This window comes from Leucoraja erinacea, chromosome 23 (genome assembly GCF_028641065.1).
Source record: "Leucoraja erinacea ecotype New England chromosome 23, Leri_hhj_1, whole genome shotgun sequence".
Taxonomy (NCBI): Eukaryota; Metazoa; Chordata; class Chondrichthyes; order Rajiformes; family Rajidae; genus Leucoraja; species Leucoraja erinaceus.
In genome coordinates this window covers 3,600,946-3,620,812 of record NC_073399.1, presented here as the reverse complement: position 1 = coordinate 3,620,812, position 19,867 = coordinate 3,600,946, and the positions used below count along the sequence as shown (strand labels likewise).

At 42.9% G+C, this 19,867-nt stretch overlaps 1 protein-coding gene across 2 annotated transcripts; it reads left to right on the top strand.

The window, feature by feature from the left end:
• The first annotated feature begins 1,282 nt into the window (after nt 1-1,282).
• LOC129708119 (phosphoinositide-interacting protein-like) lies at nt 1,283-19,077 on the top strand. Of its 2 annotated transcripts, none has more exons than XM_055653684.1 (2): nt 1,283-1,425; nt 15,330-19,077. In XM_055653684.1, the coding sequence occupies exon 2, from the start codon at nt 15,363-15,365 to the stop codon at nt 15,765-15,767; it is 405 nt and encodes a 134-aa protein (XP_055509659.1). In that variant the 5' UTR covers nt 1,283-1,425; nt 15,330-15,362; the 3' UTR covers nt 15,768-19,077. The 2 variants fall into 2 exon arrangements, with proteins under 2 accessions (XP_055509659.1, XP_055509657.1); XM_055653682.1 differs by lacking the exon at nt 1,283-1,425 and adding an exon at nt 1,464-2,742.
• The last annotated feature ends 790 nt before the right edge of the window (nt 19,078-19,867 follow it).

Here is a 19,867-nt window from a genome sequence, read left to right as displayed (position 1 = left end):
TGTGGTGTGGGCAGGCAGGCAGGTGCTGGCGTTCTGGAGAGCGACAACTCCGGGCGGAGCGAGGTGTCAGCGCTGGACAGCAGTTTAACAGGCGAGTAGTGTATGTGTTGTGAGACTTCACTAGAGGGGGGCAAAGAGAGTACAGTTACAGCAGGCTACATTTATCCAACAGCTACACATAATGTAATAATTCTGTAATGTACTGGTGTGTACAATGGAAATGAAATGGTTAAGGCGTGTTTGACACAAGGTGCCAAGGATTGTTTAACTACTCCGCCTAGTTGCTTAATATCTAAGGGGTGGAGGTGAAAGAGCGGCTTGCCTTTTGTCACGTTCACGGTGATTCATTCAGTCTTTGAACCCACGGTCCAGGACGCAGGTGGCAACGTGTGAAAGAGGCAGAGACTGACTGGTGCGAGTCCCTGTCGCTGGAGTGGGAGCTGGAGGGTGGGATGATGGGGGCGTTTAAATCTCCGGCTTGGTGCTAAACTGTGGCAGTTGTGTGAGATCGATGGGACAGACAATAAGGTGTTGCAAACATCTCACTGTGGAGTTTGAACGCAGAGGGCGACAAGGAACAGCTGCGCGGCAACTCAATGTAAATGTTTATATAAAGGCAGAAAGGGGCTGGCAACGGGAAACCGCACCCAGAGCTGCCATAAATCCACAATAAATATTGGAATAATCCCAAGAGAAACACAGGCGGGCTGCAAGAGTGGAAAAATAAATGGTATAACTCAGAGCACTTTTGCAGAGTGAATCAATATATGACATCTAGGGCGGTGTCGGCGCATTAATGACAGGACACTCTGAGTGTAAGTGCACATTGTGGTGTGTGTGTGTGTGTGTGTGAGGCATCTTCCCAGCCCCAGTCAATTTATCTCAGAGAAATAAGCGTTCTGTGGATGGGAAGCAGAGGAGCAGTGCCAACAACAATTGGCACCTCTCATGCAGTGCAGCAGAACAAGGTAAGGCTTGTCGCCGCACTGCCAAGGGGATGTGATCTAAGTGATTGATACGGTCAGAGGGAGGCGAGGTGAGAAGATTTGTGCAGCCAGGGATGTTCAGAACTGAAGACCCTGCCCGCAGTGATGGTGAGGTGCTGGAGGCCAATGGGGGGGACTAGGGCAGGGGTTGAGGAGGGGTTTGATGAAGAGCAGTGGTCCCCAGGAGATCTGACAAAAGGCAGAATTCTCAGGTGAAGGAGATTGTAAGGAGGTTAGAGAGGAGGGGAGGGAAGTTGGGAGTGCTTTGAACATAAATATTTTTTTTAAATTGACAGATGCGAGGACCAAGAGTATGGAGTGATGATTGAAGAGGGTTTGAGAGATGCTGGAACACAGAGCGAAGTGATGCCAAGCAGTTAGATTCTGAGGGGGGTCTGGCAAGGAGAACATTGGCAGGTTGAATCTGGAGGAAACCAAGGTAAAAGTGAAGATCACACCTGTAGATAAACTGGGGAAAGTACAGAGGCAGGGCAGGTCTCGGCGATGGAGTGAGAAGCAAGATCAGGGAGGGATTGCCAGCATTCTGTTTCAGAATCAAATCCTGCTGGAAGCTGGGAGATGGGAGATGGAGTCAAAGGCTAAGAAAGAAATCTCTCCACCTTGAGGAGAAAGTCTTACAATCTAATGTGTATTTTGCATGTGGATAAATCATTGACAAAAATGGTAGGATAATTCACAAACTTGAACAGCAGAGAGAGAGACAACTCAGCGGGACAGGCAGCATCTCTGGAGAGAAGGAATGGGACACGTTTTGGTTTGAGTCCCTTCTTCCGATCTAGCAGAGAGACCTAAGGGCACACGTAGAAAGTTCCCTGAAAGTGGCGGAACAGACAGAAAGCGGGGCGAAGAAAGCATTTAGCACATTTGTCTTCATCGCTCAGGGCACTGAATACATGACAGACTCAGTGGCTCAGGCGCGATCTCTGGAGAAAATGGATAGGCAATGTTTTGGGCCGGGATCTCTTCAAACTTCAGTATAAAGAAGGGTCCCAACCCAAATCGTCACCTTTCCATTTTCTTCAGAGATGCTGCCTGACCCGCTGAGTTACTCCAGTGTCTATCTTTGGTACAAACCAGCGTCTGCAGTTTTGTTTTATTACACCGATACAGGAGTTGGGGCCTCATGCTGCAACAAGGCATTAGTGAGATTGCATTTGGAGTATGGTGTGCAGTGCTGATCACTCTGCAATAGGAAGGATGTCATTCTGCTGGATGGGTTGTTGAAATAACTCACACCCCGAGGGCCTAATTTATGAGAGGTTGGATACACTGACACTCCAGCGGTATGAATGTTGACTTCTCTAACTTCAAGTAACCCTTGCTGTCCCTCTCTCTCTATCCCTCCCCATTCCTAGTTCTCCAGCTAGTCTGCCTGTCCCCGTGATTAAATGTTATATATGTATGCTTCGTTGTCAACTTCTCCTAGCTAACAAAGATCTATTCTACAATTTCCTTGACCCTCCTCCCCTTTGATGTCTCATTTTTACATCTGACACTTACTTATCTCTGTGTCTCCCCCTCCCCTGACTCTTAGTCTGAAGAAGAAATATCACCCATCCCTTCTATCCTGAGATGCTGCCTGTCCCGCTGAGTTACTCCAGCATTTTGTGTCTATCTTCGCCGTAAACCAGCACCTGCAGTTCCTTCCTATACACTGGGACTTATTTCCCTGGAGCGCAGGAAGCTGAAAGGCGACATTACCGAGGTGTACAAAATCATGAAAGGCATATATAAGGTAAATGGTTGCAGTCTTTTTCCCAAAGGTATAGCACTCTAGAAGTGGTGTGAATAGGTTTAAGTTAAGAAGGGAAAGATTTAAAAGAAACCCAGGAGCAGTTTCTTCATGTCAAGGATGATGTGTATATAGAACGAACAACCAGAGTCGGGTACAATGGCAACAGTCAAAGGGTATTTAGACCAGTACATGGATGAGAAAGGTTTAAAAGGATATGTACCAAACTGGACTAGGGCAACTGTACACCTGGTCAGAATGGATGAGTTTTGCCGAGGGATGTGTTCCATACATCCATTATGTATGATATCTGTGCGCTCAAAAAGTGATCCAGTCTGGAAGAGCCAAGTAATTGTTCAAAACATTGAGCTTGTTCGAGAAAATCATGGCACACTTGAGGTGTACCTCATATCATCGCTGCCTACACTCTGATCTACACCAGTGCACAGCAATTCTTTGTTACATATCTGTGCCAAGAGCTGTTATGAAATACTTATTGGAAATGTTTCAATCTTCACAAATGTACCTTCTCCCCGTGACCTGCATGGGTTTTCTCCAGGTGCTCTGGTTTCCTCCCACACTACAAAGATGTACAGGGTTTGTAGGTTAATTGGCTTTGGTAAAATTGTCCCTAGCGTGTATGATAGTGTTAGTGTACAAGGATTGTTGGTCAGCGCAGCCTCGGGGGGCCGAAGGGCCTGTTTCTGTGCTGTATCTCTAAACTAAACTAAAAACATTGTTCAGCAAGTTCAGTACCGATGATGCATTGGGGTAATTTTCAGCCCAAGTGCACAATTCTATGTGCGTAGAGATTTTGAGTCAATTTGATGATGACCTTTAATTATATCATTTTAATTATGGAAGCTCCTGCAATGAAAGCAGATTAGAATTGATTAGCAATGGCAATTTCCCCATTTCCTGCATCCCTTTATCTAAAATGCCATCTCCTTGTTAAATGACCAGAAACAGACACTAAATGTGCCCTAGAAAGAGTAATAAATCTTTCTGCATTATAAAGCATGATGTTGCTTAAGTTATATTCTGTTGTTGATCTGCTTATTTTGCAACTGGCTCAAGTCAATAGGTTTTCATAGCGAAAATGTAGGGGATAATGATATCCAATCACTTAAGGGTGATTCATTCCAATATAATCAATGCAAGTTTGATTATCACAAAATAACACTGTCAGACCGTTCCACATAAGAATAACAGTTGTGGCAAGAAAATCATTGAAGTGTATTCAGCCTCATGTCAGCTCAGTGGTAATTGTTGTCATTAAGGAACAATTATCTTCTTGAAGATGAACCCTTTACAAAATATGATAGTGTAAACCATGTCTAAATATGCTTTCTCACTGCTTGCATATAACATTAGTGTCACAGAAACACTGCAAGGCAGTTCCATTTTTTCCCCAATGAATTACACAAAATGACTGGCCTGAAACAGACAATTTGGCTGAACCAGTTTTATGTTCCCTAGCCCCTCCCAAGCCTCTTCATCTAACGTAATCAAGCATCAATTTAATTCTCTCTCTCTCTCTCATTTGCTGATGTAGCTTCTCCTTAAAAGCATATGTGCTATTCACTTCAATAACATCTGGCATTATAAAGGCACAATTTCCAATCACTCTCCCATAATGAATCTTCTCCTGAATTCTATTTTTGTAAACCAGCATCTGCAGTTCCTTGTATCTCTATTTGATTTGTTTGGAACAATGCTCCCAGTTTTTAACTACCCCCACCCACTTCTTTGTTATTATTTCAAGAAATCTTCAGCCTGAAGAAGGGTCCCGACCCGAAATGTCACTGATCCGTGTTTTCCAGAGGTGCTGTGTTACTCCAGCACTTTGTGTCTTTTTTTTTTATAAATCAGATTCTGCAGTTCATATTTCTTAATTCTCTCAAGAGTTTTCATTTGGTTTACTTATAATATACACTGGAGATGAACTAAAACATTGAAAGTCGATCTTTTCAGATTTTGTTATATTCTTCAAGATTTCTTCTCCCCTTCTCATTTTCCTCAAAAAAGGCACAATTTGTTTAAAGCAAAACACAAAGTACCGGAAGAACTAAGCAGGTCAGGCAGTATCTGTGGAGGGAAATAGACAGGTGACATTTCTGATTGGGGCCCATCTTCACTCCACAAATGCTGTCTGACCCGCCAAGTTCCTCCAGCACTTTGTACTTTTGCTCAAGATTCCAGCGCCTGCACTTCCATGTGTCTCCACAACTTGTTTTAAGTTTTCTCGTAGGTATAACCACCCAGTACTAAAATTAAGCTCCTATTTTATGCTTGAACATTCTCCAATGCTGCTTAATCTTTTTATAATACTGACCAGAAATGTGCACAGCCTGAAGAAGTGTTCTCCAGAGATGCTTCATGACCCATGGAGTTACTCCAGCACTTTGTGTCTTCATTTGCAAATGTGTTCCTTTGGATCCCTTTACCTTACCACTGCGTTTTAGTTTCTAAAGAAGAAGAAAGTGTAATACCACCTATTTACATATATTGAAACTTGTATGGCAGCAACATGAACATTTGCTTTGTCATTCACTGTTTAAATCCTGATTTTATTTGAAAGTGGTAAATGTTGCTTATTTTGTTCAAATTTTAAGAGTTTAGAGTCATACAGTGTGGAAATAGGCCCTTTGACCCAACTTGCCCACAGCGGCCAACATGTCCCGGCTATACTAGTGCCACCTGTCTGCATTTGGTCTATATACCTCCAAACCTGTCCTATCCATGTACCTGTCTAACTGTTTCTTAAATGTTTGGATAGTCCCTGCTCAACTACCTCCCCAAGCAGCTTATTCCATACACCCACCACTCTTTGTGTGAAAAGGTTACCCCTCAGATTCCTATTGAATCTTTTCCCCTTCACCTTAATCCTATGTCTTCTGGTCCTCGATTCACCTACTCTGGACAAGAGACTCTGTGCATCTACCTGATCTATTCTTCTCATGATTTTATACACCTCAATAAGATCACCCATCATCCTCCTCCGCTCCAAGCAGTGATGGAAATGGGGGGAGTGCGCAGGGGAATGGCGTTCCTCTACTTTTCAGTTTCCAGTTTATGTCCAATTTCTGTACTAGAAGGGAGTCAGTGTTGTTAAATTCTGATTATTTTTTTTTAAACGACCATGGATAATCGTTACGAGTCGCGCTGTACCGGCCATGAGACGCAAACGATTTGTTAACTACCACTGTTAGCACTTGTTAACAGCCAGTAGTTAACATGTAGTTATACAATGTGTCATCAATACATCGATCCACATTCCTCAGTAAATGTAATTGTGTTTTGACCAAGTAATAATGTCGCCGCGTTCCTTTGAATACAATTCATGGGAGAATTTATTAACTCACTGTCATTGAGGGCTCCGGACCGCGAGCACGGGCTTCTTCTGGTGTGCAGGTAAAGTCATTCACCCACATTATTTTATTATTCTCTCGCTCTCTATCTCTCTCTCTCTCTCTCCCTCCATCCATCATTCTCTCTCCCTCTCTCGCTCTCTCTCTGCCTCTCTCTCCCTCCCTCCCTCCCTCTCGCTCACTCTCCCGCTCCCCATCTCGTCTTTCTCTCGCTCTCTCACTGCCTCTCTCTCATCCTGTTGCCTCGGCATTCCCGGAATCATTTGGCGTTTTGCGGGGCTGGCTGCATCTGTGGTTCCTTCCTGTTGGGGGGGGGGGGGAGCCCAGGCCTGTGGCGGCTCCTGGTCCATTCCCTCCATGGCTGCCGCCTGGCCCGCTAAGTTCCTCCAGCACTCTGTGTTTTTTCTTTGGCTCTGGAGTTGAAGATGGACATGGGGGGCTGGGGTGGCTCAGCGGGATGGGCGGTGGCTCTGGGGAATGGGTGGCGTTTTGGGTCGAGACCCTTCTTCAGACAATCACAAGTACTCTCACCGACGAGAGATCAGTTCTCTCTGGGGTCTTCTCTCCAGTGTCGCTGCCTGTCCTGCTGAGTTACTCCAGCTTTATGTCTATCTTCAATTTCAGAGTTAAATAAAAAACAGAGTGCTGGAGGAACTCAGCGGGCTAGGCGGTATCTATGGAGGGAATGAATTAGGAGTTGTTTCGGGCCAGGTTTCTTCTTCAATAGGAAGGAACTGCAGATCAAAGATACTAGAGCGGATAATAGTATCTTTGCTGCAGATCAGGCATGACATTCTTCCATTTTAAATCGGAATTCTGATTTTATTGTTTTCCTATTTGTCAATTTTTTGTGCCCGATTATTTGGTGGCCAATCTACCACTGTCTCTAAGGGGGTTGCGTCCAATCACCGACCAGGATTGTTCCCCATGCCACAAGCTAGCGAGGCAAGACATAGTAAGATAGTACAGTCTAAAGCTTGGCTAAGGGCGTGGTATGGGAGGAAAGGCTTCAGGTATATGGCTCTTCTCCAGGATGGGTGGGACCTGTACTCAAGGAGCACGTTGCACCTGACCTGCAGCGCAACCAATATCCAAGCAGGAAGATTTTGCTAATGCTACTCAGGAAGGTTTAAATTAGTCTGGCGATGGAGTGGGACCTAGCACATAGTGTGGCAGATGGAAAAATGGAGGCAAGTATAAACAATAAAGCTAACTGGTTCAATAGATAAGATAGGCAGGGGTAGGACAGGGAGAGATGGGAAGGTCTGATTAATTAAATGATATTTATTTAACACAAGAAGCCTGAGAAGTGAGACTAATGAAGTCAGGGCATGAATAATGTTGGGCCTTTATTTAAGCAGATCTACAATAACAAGCTAGGGAACTACAGGCCAGTGAGCCCAACATCTTCGGTGAGAAAGTTACTGGCGGGGATCCTGAAGGAAAGGGGCTATCAGTATTTGAAGAGACAAAGACTGAAGGGAAATAGTCAGCATGGGTTTGTGTTGGAGAAGCCATGTCCAACATATTTGATTGCGTTTTGCTAAAAGATGACAAAGAGCAGACGGCAGGTTGATGGATGATGTCCAGGGGCACGTTAGTAAGGTCCTTGGCAAGGTCCCACATTGTATGCAGTTTAGATCGCATGTGATCCAAGGTGAGCTAATCAATTGGCTTGGTGGAAGGAGTCAGATGTGGGGAGTGAGGGTTTCTATTCAGATTGGAAGCCTATGACCAGTGGTGCTGGATTCATTGTTGCTTGTGTCTACATTAATGATTTAATTCAAAATAAGGTTGGCACGGTTAGTACGTTTGCACATGACACCAACATTGGAGGTACAGTAAACAGTGAAGAAGTTTACTTAAGATTACAACAGGATCTAGATAAACTGGGGGATTGGGCCAAGGAATGGTAGATAGAATTTAACTCGGACAAGGGCAGAACGTACAGAAAATGAAAGAGTGTTTAAGAAGGAACTGCAGATGCTGGAAAATCGAAGGTAGACAAAAATGCTGGAGAAACTCAGCGGGTGCAGCAGCATCTATGGAGCGAAGGAAATAGGCAACGTTTCGGGACGAAACGTTGCCTATTTCCTTCGCTCCATAGATGCTGCTGCACCCGCTGAGTTTCTCCAGCATTTTCGTCTACCTATGATTCATGAGTAGATTGAACCCATTGATGGTGATTGTATTTAGGTACAATTTCTTGAGTTACAACCACCCAGAATATCTCATTAAGGTTATCATTGTACATGGATGTGCAGAATGAGCACTGGAGGTTTGTTCAGCACTGGAGGTGAGTTTCTCCAGCATTTTTTGTGTACCAGTAAATTAAGAGTGTTGGATGTTGTGAGGAGGCTAAGGGGTAGTTATCTCCCTGAAAATGCACATTTTTGGCATGTGTTCACCAGTTCAATTCATCAAAGAGTCAGTGTACAGTACAGGAGGAAATGCATTTAGTAGAGCGACATAGCAAACGATTTGAATAAATAATAATAAGGGGGGGGGTGGTGATGGGTCATACGTAGAGTGACCCTGGAAAAGCTGGACCTGCTGGTTCGGCACACAGCGCCTCCCGGATGGTAGATAAACAGGGTTGGGGTGAGAGCAGTGAAGAACAGCGCACTTGGACATGATGGCCTTCATTTCACCACCCTCTGCAATGCCTTCCGGTCGGAGACGCATTGAACCATACTAGATGAGTTGGTAAGGGATGCTCTCGATGGTGCATGAAGTTCACCAGCTGAGGGGACTTCAGTTTCAATTTTGGTTTACAGGATACAGCATAGAGCAGAGTAAGAGAGTCCAAGAGAGGTGAACAGGCCCTTGAAGGCCCACTTGGTACATCATGTTACAGCTTGTGCATCAGTGATACCGCACTTCAGTTTAGTTTTGGTTTAGAGATACAGCATAGAAACAGGCCCTTCGGCCCACTGCGCCGACTAGCAATCCTCATACACCAAACCTATCCTACACACACACTAGGGACAATTTACAATTTTACCGAAGCCAATTTAACCTACAAACCTGTACGTCTTTGGAGTGTGGGAGGACACCAGAACATCCGGAGAAAGCCCACACAGGTCACGGAGAGAACGTACAAAATCCACACAGACAACACCCATAGTCAGGATCGAACCAGGGTCTCCAGTGCTGGAAGGCAGCAACATTATCACTGCACCACCGTGCAACACCTTGGTGTCCACTTGGTGTGTTGTGTGCAGTTCTGGTTGCTCAGCAGTTGGAAGGATATCATTAAGCTGGTAAAGATTCACGAGGATGTAAAAGGGAGTGGGGGACTTAAGTTACAAGGTGATTTGATACATTGGGACTTTTTTCCTGGAGATTGAGGAGTCACTAATGGAGAAATATAGAATCATGAGGGCCATAGATAAGGTGAATAGTCAGTCTTTTTCCCCAGAATAGGAGAGCTTAAAACTAGAGGGTATAGATTTAAGGAGAGAGGGAGAAGTTTCAAGTGGACCTGAGGGGCAAACCTTTCACTAAAAGAGTGGTGAACAAGTCGCTGTAGAAAGTGATAGAAGCAGAGATAAAGACAATGTGTAAAATACATTTATGCAGGTACATGACTAGTAGAGAGATATGGGGCTTACCCAGATAAATGGGACCAGCTCAGGTAGACATATGGTTGACATGGACAAGATGGACACAGGGTCCGTTTCTGTACTCTATGACATGATGTCTCTATGACTTTCCATCTCCGAAACATTGTATAACAATTTTAAAGCAGAACATTACTAACTACACCCAAATGCAAGCGACTACCAAATGAGTTTTCATATCGATATGACTGAGGAGGCACATTTTGGTAAGAAAGGCCACATATTCTTTGTAAACAAAAATAAACGGCAAGTATTCTTTTCAAATACCAAGGGGAGCATAAGTAACATTAGGGGGTCATTGTGCTTCTCAACAATGAAATAAATTAGTAGTTTGTCACTTGCTTGTCTTGAATTATTCCTCATACACCATACAGTTTCTCCAGCATATACTTGAGTTCTATTGGTACATTGACAATCTATACAATAATTGTGTTATAATACCAGATTTGCCATCATAATATTACTTCCCCTTCATTTCTTAATTTATCATACTAAAGGACATCATGGTAAATAAACAAACCCTGGACACTCAGTTTAGTTATGCAGCAACAATCTAATGTTCTCTCTCTCCTAACCTTCAGCCTTACCTCAGACCAAGAAAGAGAATTTTCAATGAAGTTACATCAGTTTCTTCCATTACTTTTCCTCTACTTTTAGTTTCATGTTAGAATGGATTTAGACTGTCAGTTTCATGCCGGGCTTGTGCAAGATAATGGGGAGAGTACATTCACAAACCAACCTGAGTGGGTTACTTTTCGATGAACACATTTCAGTTTTAACTCTTCTAGACATCAAAGAGATTAAACTCTCATCTTTTCCGTTTCAATACTGCAGAGATTAAAGGATGTGAGGCTGATCCCATTTCTAAAGTGACTTTCCAGGTGTCCTTATGTTGACGTCGTAATGATAAATTATTTCCTGTCATCGACCAAAAGGCCACATCTTGATAATCGGTCTTTTTAGCTTTTATTGACCAGTGTTACGGATGAATAAGAATCGGCTGAGGTGATATTGACGTTTGCAGAAGTTTCAATGTACTTTAGTCTAGAAATTTCCCATTACATACAAAAGGCCAGAGTCCATCAGCTTAGAAAGGTTCAGCAAATATAATTGAATCATGCAAGAAATCTGGAGTACAGATTTGCTGTATTTCACGGTCCTTTTCAGTTTGGTGCCTCCTTGACTAGGGCAGTGAATCAACAACAGTACAGGTATTAAGCAGGGCTGAGGAGTCCATCAGAGTTTGAGCAGCCACAATGATGCAGTGGTAGAGTTGCTGCCTTGGTGTAAGTGTAAATTGTCCCTTGTGTGTGTGTGTAGGATAGTGTTAATGTGTGGTCATCGCTGGTCGGTGCGGACTCGGTGGGCCAAAGGGCCTGTTTCCGTGCTCTATCTCTAAAACTATAAACTAAAACTAAGGATTCACAGATAATAGACCAGAAAGGGATAAGCATGGTTTATGATATATGTTTAATCAGTTTACAGAATGCAGAATAAGCGCAGGGATTCATGGTATAGGTAAAATATTAAATATCACTAAACATTTTTAATTGATAAAATATTTTTACAATTAAAAAAAAAAACCGATGCAATCTTTATCGTGGAATAAAAATCCATGTATAAAATTAGTTTTTCAGGCCGGTGAAGTTGTCCAGTGATAATTGTGGTTTTAGATATCCTAAAATACTCAGTAGTATCTCGTTCATCAAGCTCAATGTTTTTATGCAGTGAGAAGAAATACTTGTCGTGCATTGACTGCACCCGTGTCATCTGCAACAGTGCGTTCTGCAGCAGTGCATTGTCAGGTGGATATCAGTGAGAACTAGTTCCATGTTAGTGTGCACCTGTACAAAGATCAGAAATAGCCATCAGTTTTAAACATTCAGAGCTGCAACAGGCACCGATTTATCCTCATTAGAACTGCAAAAACGAGGCCAATCACTCATTGCAGGATGCACACACCTACATTCATCAACCTCCCTGCTTTGTCCAACCTGCCATTTATGTTCATTGACAATACATTAAGAGTGAATATTTATAATGATATATATATAATCCCAAGCAGCTGATGTGACAATGGTAATAGAACACTGCAGATGTTGGAAACCTGAAATCAAACAGAAAATCCTGGAAGCACTCTACAGAATAGGTAGCATCTGTGGGAAGAGAGGAGTTAATGCTTTAAAAGTCAGTGACATTTGCCAGCATCCCCAGTCTGTGTCGTTCGTGAGAAAGACACCAAATAAAGCCACGGAAAGGCCTAATGAACCGCCATGACCTAAAAATCCATCAGGTGAGAATGAAATGCTTGGAGAAGGAGAAAGAGGTGGAAGTGCAAACACAGGCCTGGAACCTGGTGAGACGCAAGAGTCTCCCAACCCCTGCAGAGTGGTTACTAAGATGGCTGATCCGTGGGCGGTTGCTGCTGGAATGCAAGTCGGGGCCTGATCAACCCCGGCTGGGTCGCCTGGACTAGGGTGTCTGATGTTATGATACCCGAAACACCCGATGACCCCAGGTCACATCAGTGAGGCTACGTCCCAGTGCATCTAGAAGATGTATATTTTTCACATTACATCAGAGCTGAAGATTTAATGATTTACCAGAGCTCATCAACCTATAACGTATCTATGATATTACCAAAGATCTTATAGCGGAGCAAGATAGGCTACTCCTGCGAAATGCAATGGGCTGACGTGTAGTACGCTATGGAGGGGATCCTGGGCATTTTTCCACGCCCATTTTAGTAACCTGAGCCTACCTGATCCGACCCGACTCGCAGTGTAATCAATGTTGCGGGGCAACAGTTTGTGTGGGTTAGATTCATAAATCTGTCAGTTCATACTTCTTGTCAAGAGTAAAATTTGACTCTGGTAATTGTCTTTTTTAATGTTTTTTAAATCATTTCTTTTTAAATGGCTCACAAACAGTGTTTGAGTTGATTTTGTAGTAACCGGAACCGACCCGACTCGCAGGGTGATTGACATTGCGGGGGAACTTTTTGTGTGTGATATAGGGTTAGATTCGTAATTCTGTTAGTTCATAATTCTGTTAATTCTTGTTAAAGAATAAAATGTTTATAAACACACATACATGAAAATTATATAAATGTGTATAATCATATAACACACACAATTATATTCTGATCCAATAATGAACTTTATTTCAGACTAGACACGGGACATTAAATAAGAAACATTGTAAATAAGAAACATTGTAAACCTCCCCGCAACTTCACACACACTAGGCCTTATCCCCTCTCCCGCTGCCCCACACACTCCCTCTCCCGCTGCCCCGGGCCGCGCACTCCCTCTCCCGCTGCCCCGGGCCCCACACTCCCTCTCCCGCTGCCCCGGGCCCCACACTCCCTCTCCCGCTGCCCCGGGCCCCGCACTCCTTCTCCCGCTGCCCCGGGCCCCGCACTCCCTCTCCCCGCTGCGGATCTAATCTCCCCGCGGAGCCAATCTTTGGCCGGAGCAAGATGGCGGAGGCAGGTTGCTAAAATGAGTCATAAAATCACCCATGAATCCGCCCATGAGCGTACTACACGTTTGCGTGAGAGTAACCCATCTTGCTTCGCTATAAGATCTTTGGATATTACTAGCCATGTAATACATCTTAATATTTAATTTAACTTATCAGGTTTAAAGTTTAGCATTTTTTAAATGATCATTATGGTTGTAAAAGTGCAAACTAAAGTAAATATTAAATTGAGAGTGTTACAAGGCAGGCTAATAAACTCCTAAGTGTCAACCAGAGGAATATCAGGAGGGGGGCAAGGGAATATGGAAGTGGAAAACGAGGGCTATTGACCACAGAGAACATCAGCAGATTACATGGTAGACAGCTGGAACTGCAAATGCTGGTTTACAGAAGAAGACACAAAGTGCAGGAAGGAACTGCAGATGCTGTTTTCCACAAAAGATAGTCACAAAATGCTGGACTAACTCAGCTGGACAGGCAGCATCTCTGGAGAGAAGGAATGGGTGACCTTTCGGGTCGAGACCCGAGAATCTGAAGAAGGATCTCAACCCAAAACGTCACTTATTCCTTCTCTCCAGAGATGCTGCCTGTCCCGCTGAGTTACTCCAGCAATTTTTGTCTATCAACTCAGCGAGTCAGGCAGCATCGCAGGAGAACGTGGATAGGTGATGTTTTGGGTTTGGGATTCTTCTTCCAACTACACGGGTTGTAGGATCATGAAACCTGGCTCTCCAGCGCATCAGTAGAAAGAACCTAAGAATAAAGGATGTCTTTACTTTCAATGGTGTCCAGCGAATATGGAAGAAAAAAGCGAGAGGCGCAACAGAACAAGAAGCAAGACGTTCCAGAAACTATACCGGCTATACTTGAGCTCTTATAGTGTCCACTCTTTAGTTGTCCTATTTAAATCCTATAATCTTGACTTTACTTCATTTGCCTATGTTCAGGTAAAGAATTGTATTTGTTTCTTTCTCATTCTTTGATAAGTTAATTTCATAGATTCATTCAGCCTTCCTTTTGGTTTTTCCTCAATTAGGTCATCAAGTCATGTGATATGATCAGAATTAAGTCATTTGCTCAATGAAGTCTACTCCGCCATTCAATCATTTCTGATCTATCTCTCCCTCCTAAACCCATTCTCCTGCCTTCTCCCCATAACCACCGACACCCATACTAAACAAGTATCTATCTATCTCTGCCTTAATAATTGACATGGCCTCCACAGACTTCTATGGCAATGAATTCCACAGATTCACCACCCTCTGACTAAAGAAATTCCTCTTCATCTCCTTCATAAAGGAACGTCCTTTAATTCTGAGGCTGTGGTCTCTGGTCCTAGACTCCCCCGCTTCTTTCTCAATCATTCACACTCTTTGTTATATTTTGAGAATGTGTGGAATTTCATTTTTTTCCGCTCTCCAGAAGGATTATATTTACTATTCCATCTTAATGATCATTGATAGGGACGCACTTTATCAGCGGCTCCAAATGTTCAAAAAGTATTTAGACATTTGGAAATAAATAAAAATGGTGCACTCGTGTCGGAAGTGGTATGAATAATATTACCCACGTTACCCTCTGCCAAGTTCATTTTCGATAGAGCCACTGCCTAATGCCCCTGTCCCACTTGGGAAACCTGAACAGAAACCTCTGGAGACTTTGCGCCCCACCCAAGGTTTCCGTGTGATTCCCAGAGGTTCCCGGAGGTTTTTGTCAGTCTCCCTCCCTGCTTCCACTACCTGCAACCTCCAGCAACCACCTGCAACCTCCGGGAACTGCATGGAAACCTTGGGTGGGGCGCAATGTCTCCAGAGGTTTCTGTTCAGGTTTCCTAAGTGGGACAGGGGCATCACAGTGCCAGAGATTTCATTCCTGACTTTGGGTGCTGTCTATGTGGAGTTTGCAAGTTCACCCTGTGTCCGTGTGGGTTTCCTCCCACATCTCAGGGAGGTGTAGGTTAATTGGCCTCTTTAAAATTGCCCTGAATGGTTTGGGAGTGACGTGGAGGTGGAATAACATAGATAACATAGAATTAGTGTAAACAGGTGCTTGATGGTCGGCGTGGACTCGGTGGGCCTAGAAACTAATAACATGTTTTATAATTTAAACACAGGTACCGGGTAAGCTGGCATCCACCTCAGATACAATGATGAAATCAAGTTCAACCGAGATCACAAACCTAGGCATGCAGTCATGCTCTGAGTCCAAAGATCTGTTGACTAGCCATGGAGGAAGCACCATCTACAGCAGCTCCAGAAGTGTATCCATTTGGACCTCAGAGCCACAGAACACCTGTGAGGTTTATCATAAACCTATCATTGTCATGTCAGTAGGAGGAGCATTTTTTATTCTGGGTTCCATAACAACTGGCCTGTTCTTTGCACAGATCACCAAGAAAACCTGCAATATACTGGGACCAGCATTTTTGTCTATCGGAATTATGTTTCTCATTTTTGGATTGGTCTGGTTCCCTATTCTCAAGGAAAAGCGACAAAAGAGGTCAGCGTCTCGATATCTCAGGAAACAAAAGTCAACATTTTTTACCTTGTGAGATAAAATGGTGCAACAAAGATTCTTGGACACCTTCACTATGATACACATTTTTGTGGAGTCTATAGCAATTGATGGAGATGACTAAAACTCACGTTGAAATCAGTGAACTTGACTCAAGAGATGGACTTCCATTTCTAAGAACATTTCACAACCTGAGTATATTGCAAAGAACTTTACAACTAATTGCATGCTTCTTTTTGAAGTGCAATCACTATGATAGGTCTTAGAAAATGAAATAAAAGCACTGTGGCTTTGGATGTTTTTATGAGTTTAATAATGCCTAAAATGAGTGGATCGGTGAATATTTTAAAATTATTTTTCATTTCCCACATTGATGGAAGTCGATCCGAAATTTAACAGTGGCTTTTTCAGTGCCATTCCGTTCTAGTTGTCAAGGAAATGGAAAGCCAAGTCTTATTTACTCTGCAGTTAACAGTCTCAGGCGTCTCGAAATAAATTATGCCGGTAATGAGTTGTAAATGATGATATAAAGTTATTGCAAATATTATGATAGAAATAAGTCAATGAAACTATCAGTAGCAAAGGAGAAAATATGCATGCTTTCTGTATGAACAAGCGATAACTTGTAGGTGTTCGTCTGTGACAAAGAATGCAACAAAACCAAATACTGCACCCAAACACATTGACTGAAAGTTCTGCATGCACAGTAAAGTATGAGCCGTTCTCACAGTTGTCTGCATTCCACTGCAATTGTCAAAGGAAACTTCGTGTTAGATCTACATGCCCTTCCTTCATGTTTTGTAATATAAGCTGCACCTAATCAGGTTTGTGGAACGGTTACTGGTAAATGAGCACTTAAGTTTTCAATTTGCAAGCGACCACATATTGCACACAGCACACTTTAAAAGTAGCCACAAGCAATGTGAAGCATGAATGGCCTTTCAACAACATTTTCATGCTGGGAAATATCCCATATTGCATCATAAAAATAGACACAATTTGACAATTCTTTCTAGACTTTATTGATGTAGTTGGTAAGAAAAGGTGAAGTGAAATGGACTTTTGGTTCTCGGGTTCATTATATTTCAGCTCAATAAAGATACAATATTGGTATGTTGGTAAATGTAATTAAATTTGGTTTAAACAGATCAAAGATTAGTATTTGAGATTTCTCCTGTAATTCCCATTGTCTGGATATATTAGCTTTGAGAATTCTTCCATTTGAGATCGACAAGCCAAACATACCTTAAACAATTGTAACCACATAGATAGAAATTTATGTTCAATTTTGCCAACATTTTGGCTCCCATTTTTATGTTCCATACAGCATTTCCTAGAAAAAAACATCCAAAATGCAAACAATGCAAAAGGCTTTTAATGAAAAAGCATGTTTTCCTTTATTATTTCAATGTTAAGAACTATAAATGGCATCTGATTTTACCTTCACTTTCTGTAATGTAAATATCATTAAAGTGGCACCGTGCCATCGGTAGAGTTGTTGTCTTACAGCGCTTGCAGCACCGGAGACCCGAGTTTGATCCCGACTATGGGTGCTGTCTGTACGGAGTTTGTACGTTCTCTCCATAACCGCGTGGGTTTTCTTCGAGATCTTCGGTATCATCCCGCATTCCAAACACGTACAGGTTTGTAGGTTAATTGGCTTGCTATTAACATGAAATTGTTCCTAGTGTGTGTAGGATAGTGTTAGAGTGCAGGGATCACTGGTCGGTGCGGACACGGTGGGCCGAAGGGCCTGTTTCCGAGCTGTATCTCTAAACTAAACTAAAAACTCTTCTCTGCCACCAGCACTTTCAATGGTTGATGATTAATCAAGAACCCAACATAGGATGGCACCAGAATAGACACATAGATACATAGACAATAGGTGCAGGAGTAGGCCATTCGGCTCTTCAAGCCAGCACCGCCATTCAACATTATCATGGCTGATCACCCACAATCAGTACCCCTTTCCTGCCTTTTCCTCATATCCCTTGATTCTGCTAGCTCTAAGAGCACCATCAAACTCACTTTTGAATGCATCCAGTGAATCGGCCTCCAGTCCCTTCTGAGGCAGAGAATGCCACAGATTCACAACTCTCTGTGTGATTTTTTTTCCCTCATCTCAGTTCTAAATGGCCTACCCCTTAAACTGTGGCCCCTGCTTCTGGACTCGCCCAAAATCGGGATCATGATTCCTGCATCTAGTGTGTCCCATTCCATAATAATTTTATATGTTTCTATAAGATCCCCTCTCATCCTAAATTCCAGTGTATACAAGCCCAGTTGTTCCATTCTTTCATCATATGACATTCCTGCCACCCCGGGAATTAACCTTGTGAACCTACGCTGCACTCAGTCAGTAGCAAGAACGTCCTTCCTCAAATTAGGAGACCAAATCTGCACAAAATACTCCAGGTGTGGTCTCACCAGGGCCTTATACAGCGCAAGAGGCCCTCTTTGCTCCTATACTCAACTCCTCTTGTTATGAAGGCTAACATGCCATTAGCTTTCTTCACTGCATGCTGTACCTGCATGCTTACATTCAGTGACTGATGTACAAGGACATCCAGGTCTCACTGTACTTCCCCTTTTTCAAACCTGACACCATTCAGATAATAATCTGCCTTCCTGTTCTTGGCACCAAAGTGGATAATGTGGTTTAATGTTACATTTATCCACATTATACTGCATCTACCATGCATGTGCCCACTCACCCAACATGTCCAGGTCACCCTACATCCTCATAGCATCCTCTTCACAGTTCATACTGCCACCCAGCTTTGTGTTTTGGGTCATCTACAAATTTGCTCATGTTACTTTTAATGCCATCATCTAAATCATTAATGTATATTCTAAATAGCTGTGGTCCCAGCCCCGAGCCTTTCAGCACCCCACTAGTACTGCCTACCATTCTAAAAGGGACCCGTTAATCCCTACTCTTCGTTTCCTGTTTGCCAACCAATTTTCTATCCATGTCAATATCCTACCCCCTACCACCAATTGAGTTCCTTTATCAAATCCGGTTCACTACGCAACACTAAATCCAAAATTGTCTTAAACCTGGTAGGCTCCAGTACAAACTGCTCTAAGAATTCATCTCAGAGGCACTTTACAAACTCCCTTTCATGGGGTCCATTATCAACCTGTCCAAGTCTACCTGCATGTTGAAATCACCCATAACCAACGTTACATTACCTTTGTTACATGCCAATGTGGTATCTCTCTGTGTACTGTTCCAGCAGAGGATCTATTGTACTTATATAAGGTATGATGTGATGAGTAGCATGCAGAACAAGCATTTCATTGTATCTCTGTTCACATGACAATAAATAAACCTTTAAACCATAGACAAATTGAAATCGGGAAGCTCCGCTTTTTAAATGGTGCATTTTGAATCAAGTAACATATTTTACAAATATTTATCTATGATTTTAACCATAAGCAATAAAGAGAATAATTTTAGTATTAAATTCGACCCAAATTATAAACACAGGCATGAAAGGAGGCACTAAGGAGGACACAAACAATCTTCTTGATGCACTAGTGGCCAGAGGATCTGGGATAACGGAACTGAAGGAAATCCACATTAGGCAGGAAATGTTGTTGGGTAGACTGATGGGACTGAAGGCTGATAAATCCCCAGGGCCTGATGGTCTGCATCCCAAGGTACTTAAGGAAGTGGCTCTAGAAATCGTGGACACAATGGTGATCATTTTCCAATGTTCTATAGATTCAGGATCAGTTCCTGCGGATTGGAGGGTAGCTAATATTATCCCACTTTTTAAGAAAGATGGGAGAGAGAAAACAGGGAATTATAGAGCAGTTAGCCTGACATCGTTGGTGGGGAAGATGCTGGAGTCAATCATAAAAGATGAAATAGCGGCACATTTGGATAGCAGTAACATGATCGGTCCGAGTCAGCATGGATTTACAAAAGGGAAATCATGCTTGACTAATCTTCTGGAATTTTTTGAGAATGTAACTAGTAAACTGGACAAGGGAGAGCCAGTGGATGTGGTGTACCAGGACTTTCAAAAAGCCTTTAACAAAGTCCGACACATGAGATCAGTGTGCAAAATAAGAGCACATGGTATTGGGGGTAGGGTATTGACATGGATAAAGAACAGGTTGACAGAC